This window comes from Brassica rapa, chromosome A01 (assembly GCF_000309985.2).
Source record: "Brassica rapa cultivar Chiifu-401-42 chromosome A01, CAAS_Brap_v3.01, whole genome shotgun sequence".
NCBI lineage: Eukaryota > Viridiplantae > Streptophyta > Magnoliopsida > Brassicales > Brassicaceae > Brassica > Brassica rapa.
Genome location: NC_024795.2, coordinates 12,293,340 through 12,321,334, shown reverse-complemented (window position 1 = coordinate 12,321,334; position 27,995 = coordinate 12,293,340). Strand labels below are relative to the sequence as shown.

Below are 27,995 nucleotides of genomic sequence, written 5' to 3'. Positions count from 1 at the left end.
CCTTGTGAAGGTTCACTCCTCTAAAAAGGAGTGTCTTTCCAACCATCTCTATGAGTATAAAAACTTTTTTTTGGAATGTTCCCGAGAAAACATCATCTTGAAATTGGTTTAGTTTGTAAACTTAATGAATCTTTCAAACTGTCAAAATTCCATGAGAGAGTATCTGAATCCAAAAATAAATATCATCTTTAGTCTTAGTTTTTAAAGATACAAAAAATAATTAAGTGAAAAAGAAGATAACTTTTTTTTTTTTGTCATTATAGAGTTTTGAAAAAACATAGCACCATCAAAGAATGGGAGGAGGATCAATGTAGCTAATCAAAATAGATAAAACCAAAAAACAACACTCCAGTAGGAGAAAAGAAAACCAGAGATAAGGAGATCCAGAGAAAGCGTAAGCTCTACGTAAAGAGCCCTTCATGCTGATGCTTCCTGGCCAATCTGGGTAGCTAACCATGCAGGACCATTCCTAGCGACGTACGATTGATACCTTTGATCTCTTGTCACACTTACTGCAATTAAATTGGCAATGAGGTTACACGAGCTTGTGACATAGCTGATCTTGGCATCTCTGATGGAATAGATCGCCGATAGGGCATGAGAGACAGGCTGGAAATGACCAAAACAAAGAAGTGGATGATCCATTGCTTTTTTAACCTCAAGAGCTGAGAATTCAAAAACCACTTTCTTAAGTTTCAGATCACTCATGGCTTCAGCTGCCCAATGTAGAGCCAGAACGTTGGCTTGCTGCAGCGAACTCACATTAGCAAAGGCTCTTCTACTGTGAAGTAAAACAATTCCTCTTACATCTCGCACCACCCAAGCAGCTCCCGCTATTGAAGAACCTTCATCCAATGAGGAGCCCACGTTACATTTCAAGAAAGAGGCTGGCGGCTTCTGCCATTTCTCTGGAACAGAACCCCTGAACATTGCCGAATACTCTTCAGTAGGGAGATTATCATGCAGATTAAGCCACACCGCCGTATCCTCCATAGCTCTACGGAGAATGATTGCAGGGTCTGGGGTCACACGATCATAGCAAAAACCATTCCTTGCTTTCCACAGGTGCCAAAGGATCCATGGAAAGGAAAGGCGCAAACAAGGTCCAATTGCCGTATTTTTGCTGCACCTAATAAGATAATGCATGTTAAGGAAGACAGAGTTCTGAGACCAGCCAGCAGAAGGCAGAGGAAACCTTGACTTGTCCCAAACTTCTTTCGCAGTTTTACAGTGGAAGAGAACATGACATATCGTTTCTGAACCTTGGCCACACACAGAGCAGACTGGATTCACTTGGATACCACGTGTTTGAAGACGAGCCTTAACTTCTAGAGCCCCCGAATTCACTCTCCATAAGAAATGCTTTAACTTGGGAGGAGCTTTAGTTTTCCAGAGGTTACTCCATAGTTGTCTCTCCAATGGGGGCTGAGCATTGATTTGCTGGTTATCAAGTTCAAGCATTGAATCAATAAGCTTATACCCGCTCTTAACATCATATCTACCGTTCTTAGAAAAACCCCATATTAGCTTATCAGCACGAGAGAGATTGATCTTCGTATTTAACACCAAGTTAACGTCTTCTTCATCAATAAGTTGACGTACTAAGTTATGATCCCAAGTCCCTGTCTGATCATCAATCAAATCCGAAACTCGCAATGTGAGATCAACAATAGCATCCTGATGATAACGGGGAGGACGAGGAGCTGAAGAAAGCAACCAATTGTCCAGCCAAACTCTGGATTCTTCACCATTGCCAATCTCTTGAAGCAAACCTTGTTTCATCAGATCTCTCCCATGAAGCATACTACGCCAAGCAAAAGAAGGTCTCACGCCCACGCCACAGTCAAGGAAGGATGAACGACTAAAGTAGCGTTGTCTGAGCAACCGAGACAATAAGGAATTAGGCTCCGACCAAACTCTCCATGTCTGTTTGGCTAGTAAGGACTGATTAAACTTCTCAATATCTTTGAAACCCAACCCTCCCAGCTCTTTCTCTTTACATAGCTTCTGCCACGCCACCCAAGGAATCTTTTTTCTGTTATTTCCGCTACTCCACCAAAACTCAATCATTACACTGGTAAGCTTCGTACAAACGTCCTTAGGAAGCTTGAAACAGGACATCGCGTACACTGGAAGAGCTAAGCACACTGATTTCAACAAAATCTCCTTTCCACCTTGCGAGAGAGCCTTGGAAAACCAGCCTCGAAGACGACCTTGCAGCTTCTCCCGAATGAAACTTAAGAGTCTGATCTTAGAACCACTAAAACACTCTGGAAGACCCAGATAGGATCCTTCTCCACCTTCCTGATCAATCCCGAGAATTCCTTTCACCTCAGATTTAGTCACATCAGGTACCTTGGCGCCAAAGATAACTGAGGATTTAAGATGATTGACTACTTGACCCGACGCATCACCATAGAGCTTAAGGCACGCCAAAATCTCCGCAGCTTCCTCTGAATTCGCTTTACAAAGCAGTAGACTGTCATCCGCAAACAGAAGGTGATGTATCGAAGGACAAGACTCAGTAAGACGAACACCATGAATACGACCAGCTTCTTCTGAGGAATTGAGAGAGCTCACCAAAGCTTCTGCGCAAAGAATAAACAGAAAAGGAGATAACGGGTCTCCTTGGCGAAGACCTCGTTCCGGTTTGATGTAGCCATGTGATTCACCGTTCAGTAAAACCGAGAAAGAGACTGAGTTAACACAAGCCATCACCCAGCGAATCCATATATGGTCGAACCCCATTTTCTCTAACAAAGTCTCAACAAAATTCCACTCGACTCTATCATATGCTTTCGACATGTCCGTCTTTATAGCCATCCAGCCTTCAGCGACTTTCTCCACTGTACGGAGTCCGTGGACCATCTCGTGGGCAATGATAATATTGTCGGAGATCTGCCGACCAGATACAAAAGCACCTTGGGTTTCCGAAATTATCTCAGGCAGGATCGATTTCAATCTGTTGCAGAGAATTTTTGAGATAATTTTGTACTGGACCGAGCATAAGCTTATTGGCCTCATATCTTGCATCCTGGAAGGATTTAAGATTTTCGGCAGCAAACTGATTTGTGTATGATTCCATCCAGAAGGCATCACTGAAGAACGGAAGAAACCCTGAATCTCTGCAGTAAGATCTGGACCGACAATGTGCCAGAAGCGCTGATAAAATAGCCCTGTTAGCCCATCCTCTCCAGGGGCACTGCTTCCTTTGACGCTGAATGCCGCAAGCCTTATTTCCTCTGAAGTGATCTGCCTTGTGAGATACAAGTTCATAGAGTCAGTAACTCTTCTTTGAAAACCCAAGAACAAAGATTCAAGATCAGCTGGGTTAGAGCTCATAAAGAGCTCTCTAAAAAACTCCACTGCAATGTTTCCTTTCTCACCTTCAGAGAATTGCTCTTGACCGGCCTCATCTAGTAACATCAAGATCTTGTTCTGGATCCTTCTGCCTCTCACACAGTTATGAAAATACTTAGTGTTCCGATCACCTGCACGTAGCCATTCTTCTCTGCACTTCTGCCTCCAAAAAAGTTCCTCCTCTCTAAGGGCTTCAGCTAGCTCCTGATTAATCTTCCCCATATTAACAAAAGACGGATTGACTTTCGAAACTTCTGTTTCCAGGGCTGCCTTGAGACGAACAATCTTGTTCCTGGAATTCAGATCAGCATTCTTCTTCCAACTCATAATTTTCCTCCGACACCGACCAATGCGCTCCATTGTGCTACTACGGTCACCTGGCTTCCCTTCCCAACTCCGTCTTACTATATCTTCAAACCCATCTCTGGAAAGCATACGTTTGTCAAAGAAAAACCGACCCTTCCTCGAGGGATCATTTTCCAGAGCAAAACTGATTCTGATCGGTCGGTGATCACTGGCCCACATTTCCAGATACTCCATGTTAACCTTAGGAAATAAGGAGAACCATTCACAATTACCGAAGCTTCTATCCAATCGACATTGCACCCAAACATCCTCACGCTTACCTCCCCATGAGAGACAATTACCAGTGTATCTTATCTCCCGCAGCTTACAATCATGAACCATATTTCTGAAATCCCAGAAACTTGAATCACTTCGAATGGCTCCACCACTTTTTTCATCATTCGATAACAATTCATTAAAATCTCCAGCTAGTATCCACGCCTCATCTCTACTTAACCCCAATGAGACAAGACGATCCCACACCTCACGACGCTTAGCTTGAACTGGATCACCGTAAACGCAGGTTAAAAAGAAAGAGATCGAACCCAACTTGACTTTCAGATCGATAATTCTTTTATCACTCGAAATAACATCCACTTGATAGCTATCTTTCCACAACAAAGCTAAACCCCCACTCAATCCCTCCGGCTCTACTGTAATTAAATGATCATAACCCATAGTCTTCTTCAACCCCAACATAAAATCAAACTTTTGCTTAGTCTCCATTAAGAACATAAAATCCGGGAAAAATTTCCTACGAAAAGCCCGGATTTGCTGAACTGTCTCCTTGCTACCAGCACCTTGACAGTTCCAGGAGAAAATGCTCATTGGGGAGGCAGCGGCTTCAATACGGAAGCCACCGTAGAGTCTGAAACTTTGTGGGATTTGTTGTCTGGAAGAGCCAGAGAAGAGGGTTTGCGCTTTGCATTGCCATCTTTGGAGATGAGAGCAGGAGGAGAAACAATGGCGGGAACACTGGACTTTGAAAAAGCTTTCCTTTTCCATGAAGAAGGACGTCTCCTTGCCGCCTTGCTCATCCCCTGGATCCCAGAGACTCGCCCTCCCGAAGAAGGGCCAAGCCGAAAACCCGTAGGAAGAGCCGGTTCAGAGTTGGCAGAGAAATGCGATGTCGAAGATTCAGTATCATCCTCCTCCTTATCACGTAGGGAAAGCTTCGGATGAGAAATCTGAGTAGACCCCAAACTATGAAACTTGTCTGGAGTAGGGTCCTGGTAAGAGAAAACATGCCCCTTCCCTTTGTCAAGTTCCTTAGTTATTTTTGTCAAGCGGATAGAGGACTCTGTTCTGTTCTCTTCGATGCCTTGCTGCACACGCAGGATCCGAGCTTTTCTTTCTGTCTCGTCTGAATGAGAGATGTAGAGCAAAGCCATCTTCCTGTCCTCCTTAGATAATTCTGGAAATAACTGAGGAAATCCCGGAGGACCTTCGAGAAATTTTGTGGCCACAGGAGAATCATTGACGATGCGTGGAGTATGTGGCATAGGATTGCCCTTTTGGACACCTTTCCGCAACAAAGGGCACCGAAGTTTCTCATGAGTAAGACGAAGACAATGGAAACACCGCTTATGGATCTTTTCATATTCAAAATCAATGGTAACCATAGTATCCTTAGAGACCTCCAGTCTCCTGAAAGCCTTAGCTGGGTTATCGACATTGAAAAGGATTTTGGCTCTGATGTAATCTTTGGTATGAGACACCTTGGGGTCGTAAGCTATCTCTTTAACCTTGCCCACCTCTTTAGCCAGCGCATACATCGTGTTGGTAGTAAAGAGATTCACTGGAATATGACGGATACGGATCCACAGCTCCATGTGTTGAAGAAAATCATCAGGAGGATTGGCCGTCCAACGATCGATGACCATCGCCCAGTGGTTGTAAGACCATGGTCTATCATTTAACACAGTCTGAAGGTCCTCTTCACGTTGAAACACAAACTGAAAACGGTCACGAGACAAAGCGATACCGCGAACCCTATCATAAACCCTCCATGCCGTTGGCATGTACTCGATCATTCTAGCCATCGATTGACACTCAGGGTTCAACAGACGACCAAGCAAACTGCAAGCGTTCTCGTCAAAAACACGGAAACGAGGACTGTCTGGGAGAACCAGAGGAGCTTCCTCTTCCAGCGACATAGATTGAATAGCCTTATGCAACAAGTCTGCCATTTGCTGAGAATTCCGGAGCTTCACAACGGTGAGGGAGAGGCTGAGCAGAGACTTTTGTGGCAACAGATCTAGCGTGATTGATGCGAACTTCCCTATAATAACACAAAATTCTGCTACTCTCTTTTGAGAATCCATAAGAAAAGGAAAGACTTGAGAAAGAAAAAATACGAGTAGGAATAAAAGGAAAGATGATCTTTGTCGTAAGGAAAGAGACAGAGTGGAAAAGGAAATTCAAAAATTTAGAGAGATAAAATTTAGAAAACTTCCTTAAAAAGGAACGAGAGGAACCGTGGCTGACTTGCCGGAAAAAAGAGTCCACTCAACCGAGGGAAGATTTAAAAAAGGAAATAGGAAATTTCCGGTGGAGACCCTTAAAAAAAAAAAAAAAAAAAAAAAAAAAAAAAAAAAAGAAGATAACTAGTAGAAGAAAAAAACATGAGTTTAGAAAAGGAAATAAGATTTTTTTTAGTTGATTTGTTTTATTTTATAATTACTACTATATATGATCTTATTATATAATTATATAAACATAGAAACTAAGATTATCAATAAAGGAATCAAAATCTGTCAGATTTAAGTTATTATCAAAAAAAAAAAAAAAAAGAAGAATCAAGGCTCAAACTGTTGATGGACGCAAGAAGGAATGATGAACAAAGCTTGAACCACTGGGCTAGTGAGACATATTTGTTCAATATTTGGCGCCTCTAAAATATATCCAAATATTGGCGCCTAAAGCCCTGGCTTTATGGGCTTTAGCCCAGTGCCGGCTCTGATTGCATCTTTTGTGCTCTTAGTGTCTCCATCTTTGTGACTACATTTCCTGGGAGGACAATGGTCTTTTTTTTTAATTCAAAAGAAAAAGTTGTCTAAATATCCTGATTATTTTGAACTTGATGTGAATATGGTAAATTTCTACAAATGAGATTTATCGAGTTGTGGTGTTCGCTTCCTGGTGTGTGATTCATATGTATATGAAATTGACTCAGTAGATTTAATGTTTTTAGGAAAAAGTTTTAAAAGAGAAAAATGCTTGTTTTGATATCTATAAGTCCCTAAAACAAGAAAGATATCTATAAACTAAAAGAGATAAGTTTGTGTACGAGGCAGAGAGATAATTACTAAGTTTAATTCTTATCGACAAAAACATAGTATGAGTTTGTGTACGAGACAGAGAATTACTAATCCCTTATATATTAATTGAGGAACATTTGAAAAGATATAACCTCAATTTTGTATTAATTAAAAGAGGCCCCAATGCATAGGTGGCACTCAATTAGGTAGTCAATTACATTCAATTGAAAAATAAGTAGGTCCACATTCGATTTTTATATGTTGTTAGATACATAAGTTGGTCAAACTATATGATATAATGATATGATATGATATTTTCTTTCCTTAAATAAAACCTACGGAATTACCATAAATGACTAATATATATATGACAATTAATGAGTTTAATAATAAAGATTTGATAACAATGTATATCTCCTCCATCATTTTTTGTTTAATTTTATATTATTAAAATAAATTAAACAATCAAATTAGCTATAAAAATAAAATTTAGATTTTTTCGTATATGTTATATTTTGAATTTTTAAAAACGACAATAAATGAGTAAAACTATTAAAATTATTATGTTAAAAATTAATGATCAATGGTTTAACATTTTTATTATAAGAAGATACACATGATTTTAAAACCATATGAGTAAAAAATATCATTTAATAATAAAATAAATATATATATATATATATATTAAACACTATATACCATAAGATTACATAAATATTTTAATATTAAAACTTTCAATGAATTTTCGAGAACATTTATAAATTATAAACTTATTAAAGATTTCAGATTGAAAATTTTGTTATCGATGATTTAAATATTTTGTTATAAAACGATATGAACGATCATAGAACCATATGATTATAAATTCTTATTTAATATATAACTATACAAAATATACTATTCCTAGAAAAATAGGTTGGTCCATCTTAACTTATATTACACTTTTTATTAAACTAACTATCGAATTGATAAATAACGTACCAAAAAATGTTTTGCACTTTCCTTAAATAAAAGCTACGAAATTACCTAATATGATTAACGTATATGTGAAAATTAATTATAATGAATAATAAATATTTGATAACAATTTTTGTATCTTAGTTCTTTTTTTAATTTTATATTATTAAAATATATTTAAAAATCACATTAAATATATAATAAAAACATTTATAATTTTTCTTATATGTTATATTTTGAATTTTTCAAAACGTCTATAAATTATTAGAAATTTAAAATCCCCACTCTGAAAATTTTGTGATCAATAGATTATTTTTTTTGTCATAATAAGTTACAAATGATCATAAAATTGTATTAATATGAACTTTTATTTAATATTATAAGAAGATACACATTATTTTAAAACCATATGAGTAAAAAATATCATTTAATAATAAAACATATATATTTATATATATATATATAGATTATACTATATACCATAAGATTACATAAATATTTTAATATTAAAACTTTCAATGAATTTTCAAAAACATTTATAAATTATAAACTTATTAAAGATTTCACATTGAAAATTTTGTTATCGATGATTTAAATATTCAGTTATAAAATGATATGAATGATTATAGAACTGTATGATTATAAATTCTCATTTAATAAATGACTATATAAAATATACTATTCTTAGAAAAATAGGTTGGTCCATCTTGACTTACATTATATTTTTTATTAAACTAACTATCGAATTGATAAATAATCTATCAAATTTTTTTTTGCACTTTCCTTAATTAGAAGCTACGAAATTACCTAATATGATTAACGTATATATGAAAATTAATTATTATGAATAATAAATATTTGATAACAATTTTGGTATCTTAGTTCTTTTTTTTTAATTTTATATTATTGAAAGATATTAAAAAATCACATTAAATATATAATAAAAACATTTATATTTTTTCTTATATGTTATATTTGAATTTTTCAAAACGTCTATATATTATTAGAAATTTGAATATTCCCACTCTGAAAATTTTGTGATCAATATATTATTTTTTTGTTATAATAAGTTACAAATGATCATAAAATATAACGCATATGAAATTTTATTTAATAAATATTCAAACTAAATAATATATATATATAAACACTAATGATTTAAAGCAACAAGATTGGCTGATCAATTTAGTCGTCTAGTTGAAATTTTTCAAAAATATGTGAAAGACTAAAATCAAAGTAAATATGGATTTAGAATAGTAGTTATATTTTACTAACCAAATACCGAAAAAATCGAACCGAACCGAAACCAATCCGATATCCGGATTGAACACCCGTAATCCAAATGAAGCCAAACTATTGTTTCATTCTCCAAAATATAATAAAAATAATAACTTAATCCCGCGCAAGGCGCGGGTCTTATTCTAGTTTAGTTTAATGCTTATTGACCAAAACAGGTTCTGAGAAGTGAGAACACATCAATTTCAGAAAAGTCATAAGTACAACAATGAATCAGATTTTTTAAGGTCCAAATCCAATGATAAAGCTCCCTCTCTTTAATTAAAGGTTAATTTAGCAATGGCAAAGACTTGTTCCTTGTAGAGGCGTCGTCAATTTCACTGTGACTCTCTACCGGTAACACGTTAAAAGCGGGATAAAGAAAAATATGTCTCTGGTTAAAAAGCGTTTCAGCGATTTACCTACACACCAGGACAAATCATTCTTGAATATTCATTTTCTTAGACTTCTGTTGACCATTCATCAATTAATTCTTCAGAGGAGACTTGGTTCTACAAAAAGTCTTCGCAGGAGACTTGGTTCTACAAAAAGTCTTCGCAGGAGACTTGGTTATATAAGTCTAGCTTTTAATCTTTCTCCACCTTACAGCCAAAAACAAAAAAAAAAAACAAAGAACAAAAAAACACACGATGCATTCTTGTGGTTCGAGGAAAATAATAGTATGGATCTTGTGTTTAATATTTTCTCTTTCTCACTCCATACTTGTTTGGGCTTCTTCTCCTCCAAAGCACTTGTGCCGTCAAGACCAGAGGGATGCTCTTTGGGAGTTCAAGAGCGAGTTCCATCTCAGTGGGATGGCTGCTAACGAGAAGACACAGACGTGGAGAAACAACAGTGATTGCTGTTCTTGGGATGGTATCACTTGTGATCATAAGACGGGCAATGTCCTTGACTTAAATCTCTGGAGCAGTTCTCTCAATGGCCCTTTAAGATCTAGTAGTGGTCTGTTCAAACTACAGTATCTTCAGAGCCTTAATCTCAGCTCCAATAATCTTGCCGGTATTCTACCAGATTCAATAGGCAACCTCAAATACTTGAAGGATTTGAGACTTTCTGAATGCAATTTATTTGGACAGCTTCCTAATTCGCTCGGAAATCTTTCTGATCTTACTCATCTTGAACTTGATGGTAATGGTTTCACCGGTGAACTACCAGTTTCGATCGGCAACTTAAAACAACTAACAAAGTTGCTAATTGCATCGAGCAAGCTCAGCGGGAACTTTCATCACACGCTACTCAATTTAACCGAGCTCACTGCGATCAACCTTGTTTCCAACCAGCTCGAAGGTACGCTCCCATCTAACATGAGTACCTTCTCCAAACTGGAGTACTTTAATGTTGGTTCAAATTCATTTTCTGGATCTGTTCCGTCGTCTCTTTTCATGATCTCTTCGTTGACCTATCTTAACTTGGAAAGGAATCACTTCAACAGTCTCCTTGAGATTGGGAATATCTCTTCACCATCTAAACTTCAAATTTTAAGCCTTGGTGGAAACAAGCTCAGTGGGCCTATCCCGGGATTTATATCAAAACTAGTCGAGCTCTCCTCTCTCGACCTCTCCTTTTGGGACACTTTGAGGGGAGTTGTCGATTTCAGCATCTTCTTGCATCTCAAGTCACTCACGTCCCTTGACATCTCCACTCTTAATACAAGAAGTATTGTCGACATGAGTCTCTTCTCGCATTTCGAGTCACTTTACTTACTAAGTCTTTCACGAAATACTGTGAAGTTTAGTTCAACTCTCCATATGGTCTCACCCATTGGATCATTGGCTCTAGCCTCCTGCAATATTTCCGAATTTCCAACGTTTCTACGAACGCAAACCAGCTTGTTTTACTTGGATATTTCTCAGAATCAAATAAAAGGGCAAGTACCAGAGTGGTTATGGAGTCTCCCAGGACTGGAGTATGTAGACTTTTCTCGGAATTCATTTACTGGTTTTGATGGACCAGCGGGTGTTTTTCAAAAAAAGGAAATATATTTGCTTGATATAAGTTCAAACGCTTTCAAGAATCCATTTCCTTTGTTACCAAAATCAATAACGTTTCTTTCAGCCTCCGATAATCAGTTTTCGGGTGAGATTCTGAAGACAATTTGCCAACTGGATTCTCTTGAAACACTTGTTTTATCCAACAACAACTTCAGTGGTTCTATACCTCGGTGTTTTGAGAAGTTCAATACTAAGCTTACCGTCTTGCATCTTCAGAATAACAGCCTCTCTGGTGAATTTCCAGAGGAATCTGTTAGCGTCGGCTTGATTTCATTAGACGTTGGTCACAACCAGTTATCAGGAGAACTTCCCAAGTCTCTGATGAACTGCACTGGCCTCGAGTTTCTAAACGTTGAAGAAAACAAGTTCAATGACACGTTTCCTTTTTGGTTGAGATTATTACCTGATTTACAGTTTCTTGTCCTTCGTTCGAACGAGTTCCATGGGCCAATATATTCTCCAGAGGGTTCTATGAGTTTCCCCAAGCTGCGAATCTTTGACATTTCTAAAAATCTCTTCTCTGGAGCCTTGCCATCAGATTACTTCTCTGGTTGGAGTGAAATGTCATCTGGTGTATACACTCCAGATAACAAGCAGCAAAGGTTTATAGGAATTGTATTCTCAAACTATGTTAAGTCGGTGGTCCTGGCTAACAAAGGTTTGGAGATGAAGTTGCTTGGTACTAGTTTCAATATCTACAAAAGCATCGATGTCTCAGGAAACAGATTCCAAGGAGAAATCCCCAAATCCATCGGTTTACTCAAGGAGATGATTGTGCTCAACATGTCAAACAACGCTTTCATAGGCAGTATTCCACCATCTCTGTCGAACTTGACCAATCTCCAATCACTGGATCTATCCAGAAACAGATTATCCGGAAAAATCTCACCCGAGCTCGGGAAACTCACGTTTCTGGCTTGGATGAACTTTTCTTACAACAACCTCGAAGGTCCAATACCACAAGGCACTCAAATTCAAAGCCAGGATAGTTCTTCATTCCTACAGAACTCTGGGCTATGCGGTGCTCCTCTTCAGAAAACCTGCAGTGGAGGAGAAGAAGCTACAATAAACAAAGATGAAGAAGAAGATCAAGTATTGAGCTGGATTGCAGCTGCAATAGCCTATGTACCTGGTGTATTCTGTGGATTCGTTGTCGGCCATATTCTGGCTTCATACAGACATGACTGGTTCAAAAGAATCTTTCACTGTTTTTCTTAACATCAGCATCTCTATGTCGTTTTAAATTACCATTGTAATGGCGTGAAAATTTCTCTTTCCTTTATACTTTTGTGTCTGAAATCTTGTCGCAGGAACACCTAAACAAAACACGCTTAATGTAATGCTATGCATCTCAATTCGTGTTGCGACCCAACTCTGTCTTCAAGAACGTCAACCACTGAGCTACCCTCACTTTCCATCTTATAAACTGAGTCATCGTAAATCAATATATCAAAATATCCATATAAACCTCATGTCATGGCTTCATTCTCCGTCCGTTATATACGTCTCTCTCAGTTATCCTATTTGTTAGAGTCAAAACTCGGACTTTTTTAAAAAATTTAATTACATAATTTTTTTAGGGAACTGAAGTTTCTGGATTATCACATAAACACGAAATGACAAAATGAGTAAAGTTGGTTTAATTCGGTAGGATTTTGAAAAATAGTTCGGTTTTCGATTAGGTTCAGTTTTATTTTTATTTTTAAAATTTTTAAAAATAAAAAGTAACTAAAATAACCGAATCAAATTAACTGAACTAACTGAAAATAACCAAAGTGAACAGAATTTACTCAAAAATATCTGATTTTTAAAGAAAAATATACCGAATTCTAACTGAAAACCAAAAAAAAAAAACTGGTTGTTTTTCAGAAATAAAGTGAAAACCAAAATTAACCGAACCGAAATGTAATTCGGTTAATTTCAGAATTATTTTTCCAAATTTTAGTTAACCAAAAACCGGTTTGGTTTGGTTTCAGAAAACCGAAATCGCAGTACCAGTGTAAATTTATAATCTAACATGCAAATTAGCTTTTTTTTTAAAAAAAAAATCTACTACAGAAAATGTAAACGAAAGAGAAGCTAAAAATCAGAGGCTAATTTCACAATGGCAAATACTTGTTTCCTTGTAGAGGTCATCGTCGTTAAGAGCGGGAGTATAGAAATATAAGGAGAACAAAGAACACTTCACAGGCTACAGAACGTTTGGGCAATTGATTGACCAACAACACACGGCAGAAAAATACGTTTGTGGCTGCAAAGCGTTTCACCGCTTTACCCACAGCACACGGCTTGGACAAAACAGTGTTTTGTCGCTTGGGATACTTTTTAAATTACTACTGAATTTTCATCTTATTAGACTTTTTGGACCATTCATCAATAATTCTCCACAGAAGAATTGCTCTAAGTCTTTACAGGAGACTTGTTAAGTCGAGCTTTTATTTTCTCTCATTTCACAGCAAAAGCAAAAAAACAACAAAGAACAAAACGATGCATTCTTGTAGTGAGAGGAAGATGATAGTATGGATCTTGTGTTTAGTATCTTCTCTTTCTTACCCAATACTCATTTTGGCTTCTTCTCCTGCTAAGCACATGTGTCATCCAGATGAAAGGGATGCTCTCTGGGAGTTCAAGAGCGAGTTCCATCCCAGTGGGATGGCTGCTAGTGAGAAGACACAGAGGTGGAGGAACAACACTGATTGCTGTACTTGGGATGGTATCACTTGTGATCCTAAGACGGGCAATGTTGCTGAGTTAAATCTCTTGGGCAGTTCTCTCAATGGCTCTTTAAGATCAAATAGTAGTCTGTTTAGATTACAACATCTTCAGAGCCTTGATCTTAGCTCCAGTAATCTTGCCGGTATTCTACCAGATTCTATTGGCAATCTCAAAAATTTGAGGGTTTTGAAACTTCTTGAATGCAATTTATTTGGAAAGCTTCCTTCGTCGCTTGGTAATCTTTCTTATCTCACTCATCTTGATCTTGATGGTAACGATTTCACCGGTGAACTACCAGATTCGATGGGCAACCTAAACCAACTCACAAAGTTGATACTTGCATCAAGCAAGCTCAGTGGAAACTTTCATCATGTGCTGCTCAATTTGAGTGAGCTCACTACGATCAACCTTCGTTTTAACCAGCTTGAAGGTACACTCCCATCTAACATGAGTAGCCTCTTCAAACTGGAGTATTTTGATATTGGGTCAAATTCATTTTCTGGATCTATTCCGTCGTCTCTTTTCATGATCCCTTCGTTGATCCATCTTAGACTGGAAAGAAATGGCTTCAACGGTCTCCCTGAGATTGGGAATATCTCTTCCTCATCTAAACTTCATACTTTAAGCCTTGGAGGAAACAATCTTAATGGACCAATCCCGAGATTTATATCAAAACTAGCCGGACTCTCGTATCTGGACCTATCTTTTTGGAATATAAGGAGAGGCGTGGTGGATTTCAGGATCTTCTTGCATCTCAAGTCACTAACATTCCTTGACCTGTCCCATCTGAATACAAGAAGTATGGTCGACATGAGTCTCTTCTCACATCTCATGTCACTTAGCGTACTTCATATTTCAGGTAATAATTTGAATATCAGTTCAAATCTCAATCTTCCCTCGCCCATTGGATCACTGGCTCTAGCGTCCTGCAATATTTCTGAATTTCCAAAGTTTCTACAAAGGCAAACCAGTTTGTTTTATTTAGATATTTCTAACAATAAAATAAAAGGGCAAGTACCAGAGTGGCTATGGAGTCTCCCAGGGCTGGGATATGTAGACTTATCTCGGAATTCGTTTAGTGGTTTTGATGGACCAGCGGATGTTATTCAAAGAAATGAAATATATATGTTGGATATAAGTTCAAACACTTTCAAGAATCCATTTCCTTTGTTACCAAAATCTATTATATATTTTTCAGCTTCTGATAATCAGTTTTCAGGAGAGATTCCGAAGATAATATGCGAACTGGATTCTCTTGGTAAACTTATTTTATCCAACAACAACTTCAGCGGTTCTATACCTTGGTGTTTTGAGAATTTCAATACTAAGCTTACAGTCTTGCATCTTCAGAATAACAGCCTCTCTGGTGAATTTCCAGAAGAATCTATCAGTGTTGGCTTGGTTTCACTTGATGTTAGTCACAACCAGTTATCAGGAGAACTTCCCAAGTCTCTGATTAATTGCACTTACCTCCAGTTTGTAAACGTTGAAGACAACATGTTCAACGGCACGTTTCCTTTCTGGTTGAGAGTGTTGCCTGGTTTGCAGTTTCTTGTCCTTCGTTCTAACAAGTTCCATGGGCCACTATATCCTCCAGAGGGTTCTATGAGTTTCCCTAAGCTGCGAATCTTTGACATTTCTAAAAATCTCTTCTCTGGAGCCTTGCCATCAGATTACTTTGCTGGTTGGAATGAAATGTCATCGGGTGTTTACGCTGCAGATAATAGACAGCAAAGGTTTATAGGAGTTAGCTTCTCAAACTATAGTAAGTCGGTGGTTCTGACTAACAAAGGTTCAAAGATGGAATTGCTTGGTATTAGTTTTAATATCTACAAAACCATCAATGTCTCAGAAAACAGGTTCGAAGGAGAAATCTCCGAATCCATCAGTTTACTCAAGGAACTGATTGTGCTCAACATGTCAAACAACACTTTCGTAGGCCATATTCCACCATCTTTGTCCAACATGACTAATCTTCAATCACTAGATCTATCCAGAAACCGATTATCGGGAAAAATCCCACTGGAGCTCGAGAAACTCGCGTTTCTGGCGTGGATGAACTTCTCTTACAACATGTTCGAAGGTCCAATACCACAAGGCACTCAGATTCTGTGAGAAATGGAGCTCGACTCAAGTCTACTGGGCTTCAGCCCATGAGGAAACCGAGCATTGGAATATGGGCCGGGATGACTTAAATTGAGATGGCCCAGAACTCTCTAGTAAGTAGTGTGGGATGCGTAGCAGAGGATAAGCTCCCTTATAACAAACTGTAACGAAGAGCGTCTTCCTCATCCTGAAACAGAGAGAGTTTCTCAGTTGTAGCTAGAGAGAGAAAATGATAAGCTTCTGTGTAAACACTAAAGAGAGATAGTGAATTTACCAGGTACCGATCCTGATGCAGCTAGATATTTGGAATACTTCCAAATATCTTGATTATTTATTAGTTTGTGATAATTACATTTTATATGTATTTTCTATATTTTAGAGGCTTTCCTATTTTAATTAAGATTAGGGTTTTCATAGATTTAAGGATTTATTATAAATAGGCATCTAAGCCTAAAGTTGTATTCAGTTTGATTTGATTAATAAAAGAGCTTTGGCTTTTGGGAGAATTGTATTCTCTATTCTTTGCATTGATTTGATTAGATTCATCAATCAAGAAGCAGGTCCCAAGCGAGGATTCCCCAAAATCCCTTGGTTGAGCTGGCAGGTCCCAAGCGTGGTTCCATAACCCATTGGTTGAGCTGTTTATCGTTGCTTCTGCTCCATCAGGTCCTGAAGGAGATGTACCTCGTCATTTGACAGGGAACTCTAAAACGTCTTGAGTGTTCTTGCATCTTTCTATCGTTTATCGTGTTTACTCGATTCTTTCGTATACCGGAGTGGCGAACCTGAGTACGGAAGTTAGGAGTTAGCAACGAGACGACGTAGAAGAGGAGATCGATACTTTCACAATTGGTATCAGAGCTCGGTTTGAGCACAGGAGGAAGATCGATAGGGAATCAAGACTAACGGATCGAGAAAGATAAGCCAAGTCATCATCACCAGATCGTCTCGATCTAGAAAGGGAGTACTAAATTCAACTAGATCTGATCTGAGGGATAACTGAGGAAGTTTGTTAGATTGTGATTGAAGTTGGGGTACGGAGTTACTTGTGATCGCGTTTGTTATCTGCAGGTAACAAGATCACGAGATGGATCCCACTCGAGGGAAGTTCGAGATCGAGAAGTTTGATGGGAAGGGGGACTTCGGGCTGTGGAAATTCAAGATGCTAGCACAACTTGAGATTCAAGGACTACTATCGGTACTGAACGATGATCCTACAAGCTCTAAGGAGACATCAAAGAGCGAAGAAGATGAGACTGACGTCAAGACAGATCCTAAGAAGGCAGACAAGGACCTGCGCGTCAGAAGCTTGCTCAGTACGTGCTTGAGCGACGTGATCTTGAGGAAAATCATGCACGAGTCAACAGCATTGAGAATATGGAAAGCACTGGAAAAGGACTATCAAACCAAGTCCCTTCCAAACAGGATATACCTGAAGAAGAAGTTCTCATGTTACAAGATGGAGGAAGACAAGTCCATGGAGGAGAACTTTGACCTGTTTCTCAAGCTGATAGACGACTTAGCAAGCATCAAGGTCTCAATCCCTGACGAAGACCAGGCTATACAACTCTTATCAGCACTACCTCAAGCCTACGAACCACTTGTTCACACGTTACAGTATGGCACTGGGAAAGATACACTAACCGTAAGCGAGGTTATGACCTCCGCTTACTCCAAGGAGGTGGAGTTGAAGCAGAAAGGTATCACAGTGAAGGGAAGACAAGCTGAGGGGCTGTACACAGAAGCTAGAGGTAGATCTAGCAACAGGAGCGAAGGTGGAAACAACAAACCTTGGCTAAACAAGAACAAGGGGCAAGCTAGATCAAAATCAAGAGGAAGGCCTACAGGAAAGACAGATAAGAGCTGCTGGATCTGTGGCAGTGAATCTCATTGGAAGAGAGACTGTCCGGAAAGGAAGCATGGAATCTGTCAGTGTTGGCTTGGTTTCACTCGATGTTAGCCACAACCAGTTATCAGGAGAACTTCCCAAGTCTCTGATTAATTGCACTTACGTCCAGTTTCAAAACGTTGAAGACAACATGTTCAATGACACGTTTCCTTTCTGGTTGAGAGTGTTGCCTGGTTTGCAGTTTCTTGTCCTCTTCTAACAAGTTTCAGTAGCAGCGTTAGGGTTTCAGTTTTCCTTCAAAATTTCCCGGGGGAGGCGATTAAAGAGCAAACGACAAAGATTCAAGGTAATTCTGGTTTGATTGCATGGCATATGGGCCAATAGCATCTGTGTCGACACCAACACGACATGTATTTTCGGCCAATAACTCAGAAACGCAGTTTCTTTTGCCTATCAAGATGGAGCACTTTTTTCGGCTCGCAAAAAGGTAATCTCACACGATTGGTTGTGCTTAAAATTCACTTAGGCGTGTTCTATGTATATACTGAATACGAGATATGTTCAAAGCTGTATCTGTGTTTTCAGCTTTTTCCTAAACTGATTTTTTGGATTCGTGGGAGGGGTGAAACAGATGAATTAATTAGTGATAAGACTAATACTATATGTGAGTGCTGAATAGTATGGTACCATGTATCTATATCACACCATATTGCAACAACATGATAGTATAGTCGTTTATGAGCTTGTTCCCATCTTAGTTTTTGGGTTCGTGTGAGGGGGGAACATATGTATACACTACAAGAAAACTCAAGCTTAACGAGGAATATTAACGAGGAAAAAAAACCCTTGTAAGTTTACGTCAACTTTACGAGGATTTTACGTGAATAACGGTATCATCGTTATTTCCTCGTAAACTAACGACAAAAACCGTTCGTCGTAAAGTCGATGTAATGTGACGTGTCATTTACGAGGAAATAACGATGATATCATGTTTCACGTACGTTCCTCGTAAAGTGGACGTAAACTTCGCGTCTTATTTACGAGGAAACTATTTACTTGGATTTAGCGAGGAAATTTTAAATTCACCAACTTTGTAAGTGACACACGTTTTTTTTTGCACCTAATTAATTTTGAATCCACCAACTTTGTAAGTGACACACGTAGATTATTGAAGTCGAATTTCCAGGGATACTGAAGCTGAAATGCGTCCTATTCAAATGTGAATGGTTCGACCCCGTCGTCAACAGAGGTGTTCGGTCTAACAAATTCGGTGTAGTTGATGTCAACGGTGGACGACGGTACAACAAATTCGAGCCTTTCATCTTAGCTTCACAAGCAGACCAAGTTAGCTTCCTTCCATACTCTCGGATGAGAGATTCGGGTATAAATTGGTTAGTAGTGATCAAAGTAACACCTCGAGGACGAATCATCAGTGGAGAAGAACCACCATTGCAAGAAGAACAGATAAATGAAGTCGAGGAACCTGAACAAGAAATTGATGACATCCTTCTCATTGATCCGCATAATCACGAGTACGAAGATCTTACCGATGATGCCACAGACGAAGCTGTTGAAGACGAGTTTAATGAAAATGAAGACATTTCTAGTGATGACGAGAATGTCGATGAATCCGATTGATGTATTTTCGATTTTGTGTAGTTTGTTTTATGAATAAGGTAATGTGAGAGTTTGTTTTATGAATAAGGTAATGTGGGAGTTTGTTTTGTGAATAAGAAAATGTGGGAGTTTGTTTTATGAATAAGTAAAAGTGGGAATTGTGGTTTGGAATATATGAATTAGAAGATAAGGAATTGTGGTTTGGAATGAAAATAAAGATAGGGTTTGAAATATATGAAGTAGAAGATAAGGAATATGGGGTTTGGGGTTTCGGATTTTAGGGATTTAAACGGAATACTCGTTAATTCCTCGTATGTTGACGTCGAACTTACGACGAATTCCTCGTTTATTCCACGTAGGAGAGATTCGTCGTAAATACCACGTAGGACAAATTCGTCGTAAATACCACGTAGGAATGATTCGTCGTAAATACCACGTAAAATAAATGATGAACGCGGCCCACTTTAATTCCACGTAGGACGGAATCGTCGTAAAAACCACGTAACCAAAATCGTCGTAAACACCTCGTACTGTAAAAACTAGAAAAAAAAAAGAAAAAGAAGAAATATACTCGATTTTGTGTAGTTTGTTTTATGAATAAGGTAATGTGAGAGTTTGTTTTATGAATAAGGTAATGTGGGAGTTTGTTTTGTGAATAAGAAAATGTGGGAGTTTGTTTTATGAATAAGTAAAAGTGAGAATTGTGTTTTGGAATATATGAATTAGAAGATAGGGAATTGTGGTTTGGAATGAAAATAAAGATAGGGTTTGGAATATATGAAGTAGAAGATAAGGAATATGGGGTTTGGGGTTTCGGATTTTAGGGATTTAAACGGAATACTCGTTAATTCCTCGTATGTTGACGTCGAACTTACGACGAATTCCTCGTTTATTCCACGTAGGAGAGATTCGTCGTAAATACCACGTAGGACAAATTCGTCGTAAATACCACGTAGGACAAATTCCTCGTTTATTCCACGTAGGAGAGATTCGTCGTAAATACCACGTAGGACAAATTCGTCGTAAATACCACGTAACCAAAATCGTCGTAAACACCTCGTACTGTAAAAACTAGAAAAAAAAAAGAAAAAGAAGAAATATACTGGATTTACATGTGGCAAGACTTTCAGCAATTATATTACTTAAGTCTCACCAACATAAATTCCAATATCATCTTCTCTTCCTTTTTTCTCAAATTTTTATAATTTGAATAGGATTGGATTTGAGAGTATGATGTGAGATAGGGTGTGATTTGGGAGTTTGGGTGTGGGTTGAGAAGGAGAGTTACGGGTATATTTATAGGGAAGCTTTCCTCGGTAATTCCACGTAAGCAAAATCGTCGTAACGTCCTCGTACCTAAAAAACACGGGCCTTTGTAATTCCTCGTAACTTCCTCGTATAATAAAACGCGGGCCTTTGTAATCTCTCGCTGTTTCGTCGTAAAAAAAAACACGGGCCTCTGTAATTCGTCGCAAAATTACGAGGAATTTGCGATGGAATGTAATCTTATATATACACCCCGAGCGCTCACTCTTTCTTTCCTCTCTACTTCCTCTCCACTTCCTCCCTGTTTCGTTGCAATGGTAAGCCTCTCTAATTCCTCTCTAATTTGGTTAGTTTAGGTAGATTAGGTGGTTAGTATAGGGAATTTAGATAAGTTTACGGATCTTATGTTATTTAGTGTTGATTAGGTGGATAATGTTGGAAAATATACTGTTGACGAAAATTTAAAAAATTAAATTTTTTTCTCAGGTTCGAAAAGGTAGACTTACTGCCCATTACAGAGAGATGTTCGGTGAGCCGGGTAATCGTTTAGACCCGTCGTCTTCATCAGCTCCCGGTTCTTCGGGACAAGAGACTGTCCCCGAGACTCAGTACACTCAGAGAGTCTTTGGGTCTCCTTCTTCTAGAGGACCATCGGTTCCTCCTCCCCCGATGACCATGCGACAACGAAATCCTATTCCAGGCGAGTCAACATCCGACACACATACCGAGGCGGATGTAACGGCGAGGAGTGATGAATTCTATCGGGCGATTCACGACCCTTAGTTTTTTTAATTTCGGTTCTTGTATTATGAATTCAAAACTTATTTATATATAAAATATTTTGGTTTTGATTTTTTTAGAATTTTAATTTTATTAATAATTTAAATTATTTAAATTATTTTTTAATTATAATTTTTTATATTTCTGTAAAATAACGAAACGAAGTAAATTCGTAGCTAATTTTGCGACTTCTTTACGTGGAAGTTTAACGAGGTTTTTACGAGGAATTGTTTACAAGGAAATGACGTGGAAAGTTCACGTGGTCTTTACGAGGAAAGCTATCAAGGTATTTACGTTTACTTTACGAGTATTTACTTTCGAGTTATTTACGTGGGTTTTACGAGGAACGTCTTTCGTGGTATTTACGAGGAAATTTAGCGACGTCTTTACGTGGAAGCTTTACGTGGTCTTTACGACGAAATATTTTTCTTTGCTTTTACGACGAAATTATTTCCTCGCTATGTTACGACGAATTAGCGAGGATATATGCGTTACGACAAACGTATAACGACGAAACGGGTTTCCTCGCTAATTCCTCGTAACACTGCTTTTACGACGAAGTCACGAGGAAAACTGCCCTCGTAAAACTTGTGTTTTCTTGTAGTGATACTGTAACTAAAAGGACTGTATTATACAAGACACTTTAATGGTATAATATCTTTATGTATTTTCACATACACTATATGGAACAGAATATTAGTGTCGTACCTATGTATTTGCACATACACTATATTTTCCGTTTCAACGTGTGATTGTGAAGGTTGATGTACATGTTTTGTCTATACTATGTTGAAACTGTTATTAGTATAGTTTGTAACTTATGCTTGTGGCTTTCTGAGACTTGATGATGTATACTAGACAATGTTAAGAAATAGTTTAGTTAACCTAATTCGATATGCAAACTTTTAGTTTAACATAAATTACTTTGCATATTTTAAAGAATTATTGGATGTACTATACTGGTGAGTGGTAATGTCATTGTATAGTATTCCTTCTAAAATAAATGTTATTTTTTACCATGTCTTGCCGTTAGTTATTGTATAATATAGTATTTACAAATGTATATATATGTGTTTTATGTTCCAAGGATTAGCGTAAACAGTATAGTCTTTTTTTGGAAATAGATTTGTTATGCCCTCACGTTTTTCCTTTCTAATTATAGTTAAACTTTCCCAAGCGTTTGTAGCAGATAGGGTTTGAACCTACTAGTCAGAAAAGGTGATAAAAGCAGCCCATTTCTGATGCTCAGATGTAGCAGTTGGCGGAATCACAGTTCAGAAAAGCTAATGGGAGTGCATATATTTTCAGTCATGTTTGTCCACCTTTTCCTTTGTCTAGTCGCACAATGTAACAAATGTTCAGGTTTTCTATGTATTTTATGCAACAAAAAAGTATGCTTGTATTGTGACATAATAATAAAGAACTTCTATAACTATAACATTTTTAATATAGTATAAATGTCAACTGGCATACACAACAGTTAGTGTATACAATTCTTCTTTATTAGATTTCGCCACTTGGAACCCCCGTAAATTCACTAGGTGTAGCCTTTGTTTCTTTTAGCGGCAGCTAAGACATTGTCGCAACTGATAAGCCACATAATAGTTAATTCTTGAACATCACATAGACAAATAAATAGGTCATTTGTTTCCATTCGACTATACTATACTATATATTGTATATTATAGTACTGTATGGTGTTTGTTGCTGCATGGGACTATACTATATGTTATATAGTATAGTAGTATTTGGCAGTTTTCCGTTGCACGTTGTGTCAGCCTATAATATAGCACATCCTTCAATTTCACATCTTTTACATTCAAAAATTGTCTACTGCGTATTTTATTGAATTGGAGTTGACGTCCGTCAAACAGAGCCACCCTATTTGTGCTTACTGGTCGTGCAAACTTATGCAATATGAGAGGTACTCTGTTGGGTTATTATACACTGCAACTTATCATGTTGTTTAGTTACTCAGCTACTTTAATACAAAGTTTATTAAATAGCCATTCATATATAGTTGCCTCCACAAGTTTCGCTACTCCTATCACCGGTTATATCATAGTGGCTTCTTGCATCGGGCCCAACACCTAGCCTCCATATGTTATACCTTCTTCTACAACACAAGCAACTAGAACTATATACACCTTTAACGTGAGCTCATCTGTATCTACGATGACCATATTATTTTATATGTAGTATAGTATAGTGATGAACTTTGGGTAAAAGAAAAGATGAACTTTGTGTAAGATAATGACTTAAGTGTATATACACTTACTTTAATAGAGGATATAATGAATATAAGCCACACAAAATGTTGGGCGAGAACTTATCTGTTTAAATAAAAAGGTTGTGTTATGATAGAGATGTGACAGAAAGGAAGTACATGTATTTTAGCTTCCCTCGTCATTCTCATGAAAAATTGTATAAAGCAATTATATTTATTTTTGAAAAGTACTAAAAAAATAATTTCAATTATTAAAAGAGTTATTTACATTCTAGAACAGTTTTTGAGTTTTTATAACACTAAAAGACACTTTCTACTCCTAACACACTTTTTCTTAACTTGTTCTTCTTTTTCTAACTAGAACATAACTAAAATATAATTAGTAGGACCCACATATTAAATATCATCTTCCTTTTTTTAGTATCGCAGTAATAAGCTTAACGAGACGAAATCGGCGGTGAGGGAAATGGTGTTGTTGTAAGTTGGCGGAGAACTCCATCATAGATTGAGAAAGAAAACGTGACGGAGTAGTTGGAGAGATTCGTTGGCAGCGACCTCAAACCGCAAGCTCCATTGCGACATAGATCTACCGCAATCCGCGTTGTTTCCTCCTAGCCGTAGGTGTCATGCTCGGAACCAGAGTTGTGACTACCGGAATCATCTATCGCTTTTGCCTCCGATCGAAGAGAAAACTTCGGCACATCAACAATGGTCATTTTTTGGTTATTTTCACATTTGGTCCTCCAACTCTTTACTTATTCTCTAATTTGTCTCAAATTTTTAATAAGTATAATTTTTTCACAAATTTTCCCTGAGACTTTTAATTGTGCAATCTAGACTAATCGAATATTTTGATTTTTATTTCGGTTTTGTCCCAATTTTTTTCTGATTTACATACATGTAAATATGTATGTGTACAGATTTACACGTGTACATAGATTTTTGGATGGCAACATGTACACATAAAAAAAAAATCCATCAATCTCTTTCAATATGAAAGCATGCTTCCATGTAGAAAGAATGGTGTGTGTGAGCAGTTTGGTTGTTTACACCATATGATTTGTACATGTGTACATAATATATCAAGTCAAACTAAAGATGACGTATATAGAATGGAAACAAGGTTTTACAATGATTTTTTGTCATTTAAGTCAAACATTCCAAACCTAGCTTTCTTTGCATAAATCCTTGAGAATGTGAAATAGTTTTTCGTAAACCTTGTCAAATCGATTTATTCAATATGAACACATGCTTATATGTAGAAAGATCATTGTTTTGTGTACAATTAGGATGTGTACACCATGTGCCGAGTACACGTGTACAACAAAAATGAATCAAAAGAAAAGTAGTTGTTTGTGATAAGTAACGAATTCATCAAGAATTATGGTGAAATTGTACACATACACATATAACACCTGATGAAAATGTGAAAAAGATAACAAAAATAGATTAAGTCAGACAAAAGCCATGGAGTATATGAGAATGTGTACACATGGCTTTGTGTATTATTTATATCTAATAATTAAACTAAATTTTACCATTTGATTTTTATTCATTCAGTTATTTTGGGATGTTTTTAGATGTCTCATGTGTATTTTGATTTTAGTTCATTCATCATTGTGGGTATGCAATATATACACCTATATACAATCTATATGACTGAAATGAATTAAAATAGGTTTTAAATCTCATAAAAATAGTGAGATATCAATAATCAAAAACCAAAAAAATTGTTATACTATACACATAAAAAAGCTTGTACATGTGTACAATACGAGCAAACTTCGATGTTGTTCGCTAATTGTTAGAGTGTACCCACACAAAAATTTGTTATAGTGTACACAAAAAAAGTATTGCTAAAAAGAAGTATTTAGAGGTTTTTGGTATATTTATTTCTTCATCTCATTCAGCAAGGTCTAAAATGAAAATTCACAAGTTTTAGGTTAACTGAAGAAGATTTATTTGCAAATCTGAAAGTTTTAAGACAATAGTGAAAATATTTAAAATTACAAGGACTACATGTGAAAATGAAGGAAACTTAATTTCAAGGTTCAACAATGGCGATCCAATCTTGGATGCGGCGGCATCTTTCCTTTACGGTCCACCGGAGGCACAAAGAGAGGCTGAAATTACCACGAAGACCTCTTGGGACACCATGGAAGAGAGGCTCAGGGCACGACGTTGAGGTTTCCCATCGGACTTGAGATACTGCAGAAGAGAAGAACTTTGTAGAAGAAAGGAGATGGTAGTGGAGCTCGTCGTACCTGTGAATTGCGGTGGAAAACTTGTCAACTTAGATCAATCATGATATCTATGGTCATTTGTGACGGTAAATCAGTCACTATGCACTGAATTTGTGGCTCAGTTTGGAATTTGTAAAGATAATCTTTTGAAAAAAAAAGATTGGAAATCAATGATTTTAAAATGAAGAAGATGCGAAAGTTACAGAGAAAAAAAAGATAAAAAAGAAATGAAATTGGATCAAGGAGATAAGAGAGAGAGATGAAAGTGGGTCCTACTAATTACAATACAATTTAGTTTTAACTTGAAAAAGATGTGATGAAATTAGAAAAACGTATGTATGTAGCATAAAACTGCCTTATTGTGTTATAAATAAGTTAAAATTGCCTTTGAGTGTAAAATAATCTTATTAAAACTGACTCGCGTGTAGTGCGAATATAAAATTTAGTATTATATAAAATACAATGTGTATTGGTGATGATTAGAGTAATTGCTCAGCGAACTAATAATTATAATATTTTTGTGTGTTATATAGGGGTGTTCAATTCGGATATCGGTTCGGTTTCGGTTCGGTTTTTCTCGGTTTTCGGTATTTCGGTTAGTAAAATATAACTACCATTCTAAATCCATATTTACTTCGGTTCGGTTCGGTTTATATACCGTCGGTTTTTGGTTTATTCGGTTTTATACCAAAAAACATAATTATTTAGTTTGAGATCATATAAAATGAATTTTAGAGTCATATTGTCAACACCGTCATTTATTAAAAATATATTACATGTTCAAATAAATGAACAAAAACGTAAAAATTCTTTTACCATCAAATAAAATCATCAAATGTATAATTAAAATCAGGCCTGAAATTTTGAAAATAAAAATATGAAACAAAACAGAAACATGAAAGAAAACGTTTTCCACTCTTCCATATTTAGTGTTCATTAAAGTCATGCTTTTTCGATTGAACACGAAACTTTGTTTGTTTATAGATAAGAAAAAAGTTGTGAAAATTTTCCATTAATTAATTTCCATCAAATTTATCATCTTCATATTAATTTAGTGAATACTAAAATAAAGCAAAAAGATAAAAAAAAAAAAAAAAGACTTAGAAAATAAGATGTCTGAATTACGATGTATTGTTATTTAATTATAGTTCAAGTGTTTTACAAATTATATAAGGTTCTTAATTATAGTTCAAGTGTTTTACAAATAGATTTTCATGTATTGTTATAATATAGATACATATTTATATGTTTCTACTTTTAATCGGTTTTGTTCGGTTTATTCGGTTTAATCGGTTATATACCAAACCATATCCAAATCCTACGGTTTTTATAAAATTATATCCATTCGGTTTATATGGTATATACCAAAACCAAACCATATTGTCTATTTCGGTTCGGTTCGGTTCGGTACGGTTCGGTTTTACCATATTGAACAGCCCTAGTGTTATACAATACAATTTTCCTTTTGCCTTGTATCACTGAATATTTTTGTTATGTGTCAATTTTGTTTTTTCTTATTAACTTCCTATTTCTAACCGACTTTCATTTAATAAACGAACCGATTTGAATTTAAGAACGATTTTACCAAAGGTCCCAAGCCGTCTCCAAAGTGTCGTAAGAGATGTTCAGAAACTTACGTTTTTATCTTCTTATACTCTCGAGGTCAATTTCTATTTTGTTCTCTCTCGTAGTTTTATTTGCTGGTCTCAAAAGAAGTGAAAGAAATTAGATCGCCGTGTAGATTCAACTTTTGAAGCATGAGATCAAAAGCATGTTAGTCAATGTGATTCAATGCACACATTTCTCAGAATGTTACGAATTAGAAGTCGGTGAATGTGGACAGCAGGAAATGTTATTTCTCCTAAACCAACTGTTCACATTTATGTGACGACCTTTATCCAGAGACATGTGATTTTAATTTGGAGTAGTATTTAAGTTAAAGCCTCCTTTTATTTTATTCCACATTGGAAACTCATAGACTTC

At 36.7% G+C, this 27,995-nt stretch overlaps 3 protein-coding genes across 5 annotated transcripts; 2 read left to right on the top strand and 1 right to left on the bottom strand.

Moving 5' to 3' along the window:
• Nucleotides 1-4,738: 4,738 nt before the first annotated feature.
• LOC103872201 lies at nucleotides 4,739-5,894 on the bottom strand. The gene is made up of 2 exons (XM_033275448.1): nucleotides 4,954-5,894; nucleotides 4,739-4,892 (listed from the first exon to the last, which is right to left on the bottom strand). The coding sequence occupies exons 1-2, from the start codon at nucleotides 5,892-5,894 to the stop codon at nucleotides 4,739-4,741; spliced, it is 1,095 nt and encodes a 364-aa protein (XP_033131339.1).
• A 3,346-nt stretch (nucleotides 5,895-9,240) lies between these two features.
• On the top strand, nucleotides 9,241-12,564 carry LOC103872004 (receptor-like protein 48). The gene has a single exon (XM_009150348.3). It carries the CDS (start codon nucleotides 9,848-9,850, stop codon nucleotides 12,425-12,427), a length of 2,580 nt encoding a protein of 859 aa, XP_009148596.2. The 5' UTR covers nucleotides 9,241-9,847; the 3' UTR covers nucleotides 12,428-12,564.
• A 677-nt stretch (nucleotides 12,565-13,241) lies between these two features.
• LOC103871974 (receptor-like protein 48) lies at nucleotides 13,242-16,097 on the top strand. 3 transcript variants are annotated; one of them, XM_033274563.1, is made up of 2 exons: nucleotides 13,242-15,689; nucleotides 15,777-16,097. In XM_033274563.1, exons 1-2 carry the CDS (start codon nucleotides 13,697-13,699, stop codon nucleotides 16,037-16,039), a joined length of 2,256 nt encoding a protein of 751 aa, XP_033130454.1. In that variant the 5' UTR covers nucleotides 13,242-13,696; the 3' UTR covers nucleotides 16,040-16,097. The 3 variants fall into 3 exon arrangements, with proteins under 3 accessions (XP_033130454.1, XP_033130463.1, XP_033130451.1); XM_033274572.1 differs by having other exon boundaries at nucleotides 13,276-14,066; nucleotides 14,223-16,097; XM_033274560.1 differs by having other exon boundaries at nucleotides 13,281-16,097.
• Nucleotides 16,098-27,995: the final 11,898 nt, after the last annotated feature.

Coding starts and splice junctions, on each gene's coding strand:
- LOC103872201 (XM_033275448.1), bottom strand. CDS start 5,894: ATGGCAGACTTGTTGCATAAGGCTATTCAATCTATGTCGCTGGAAGAG. Junction 4,893..4,953: donor GAACTTGACAAAGGGAAGGG/GCATGTTTTCTC, acceptor GGGTCTACTCAG/ATTTCTCATCCGAAGCTTTC.
- LOC103872004 (XM_009150348.3), top strand. CDS start 9,848: ATGCATTCTTGTGGTTCGAGGAAAATAATAGTATGGATCTTGTGTTTA.
- LOC103871974 (XM_033274560.1), top strand. CDS start 13,697: ATGCATTCTTGTAGTGAGAGGAAGATGATAGTATGGATCTTGTGTTTA.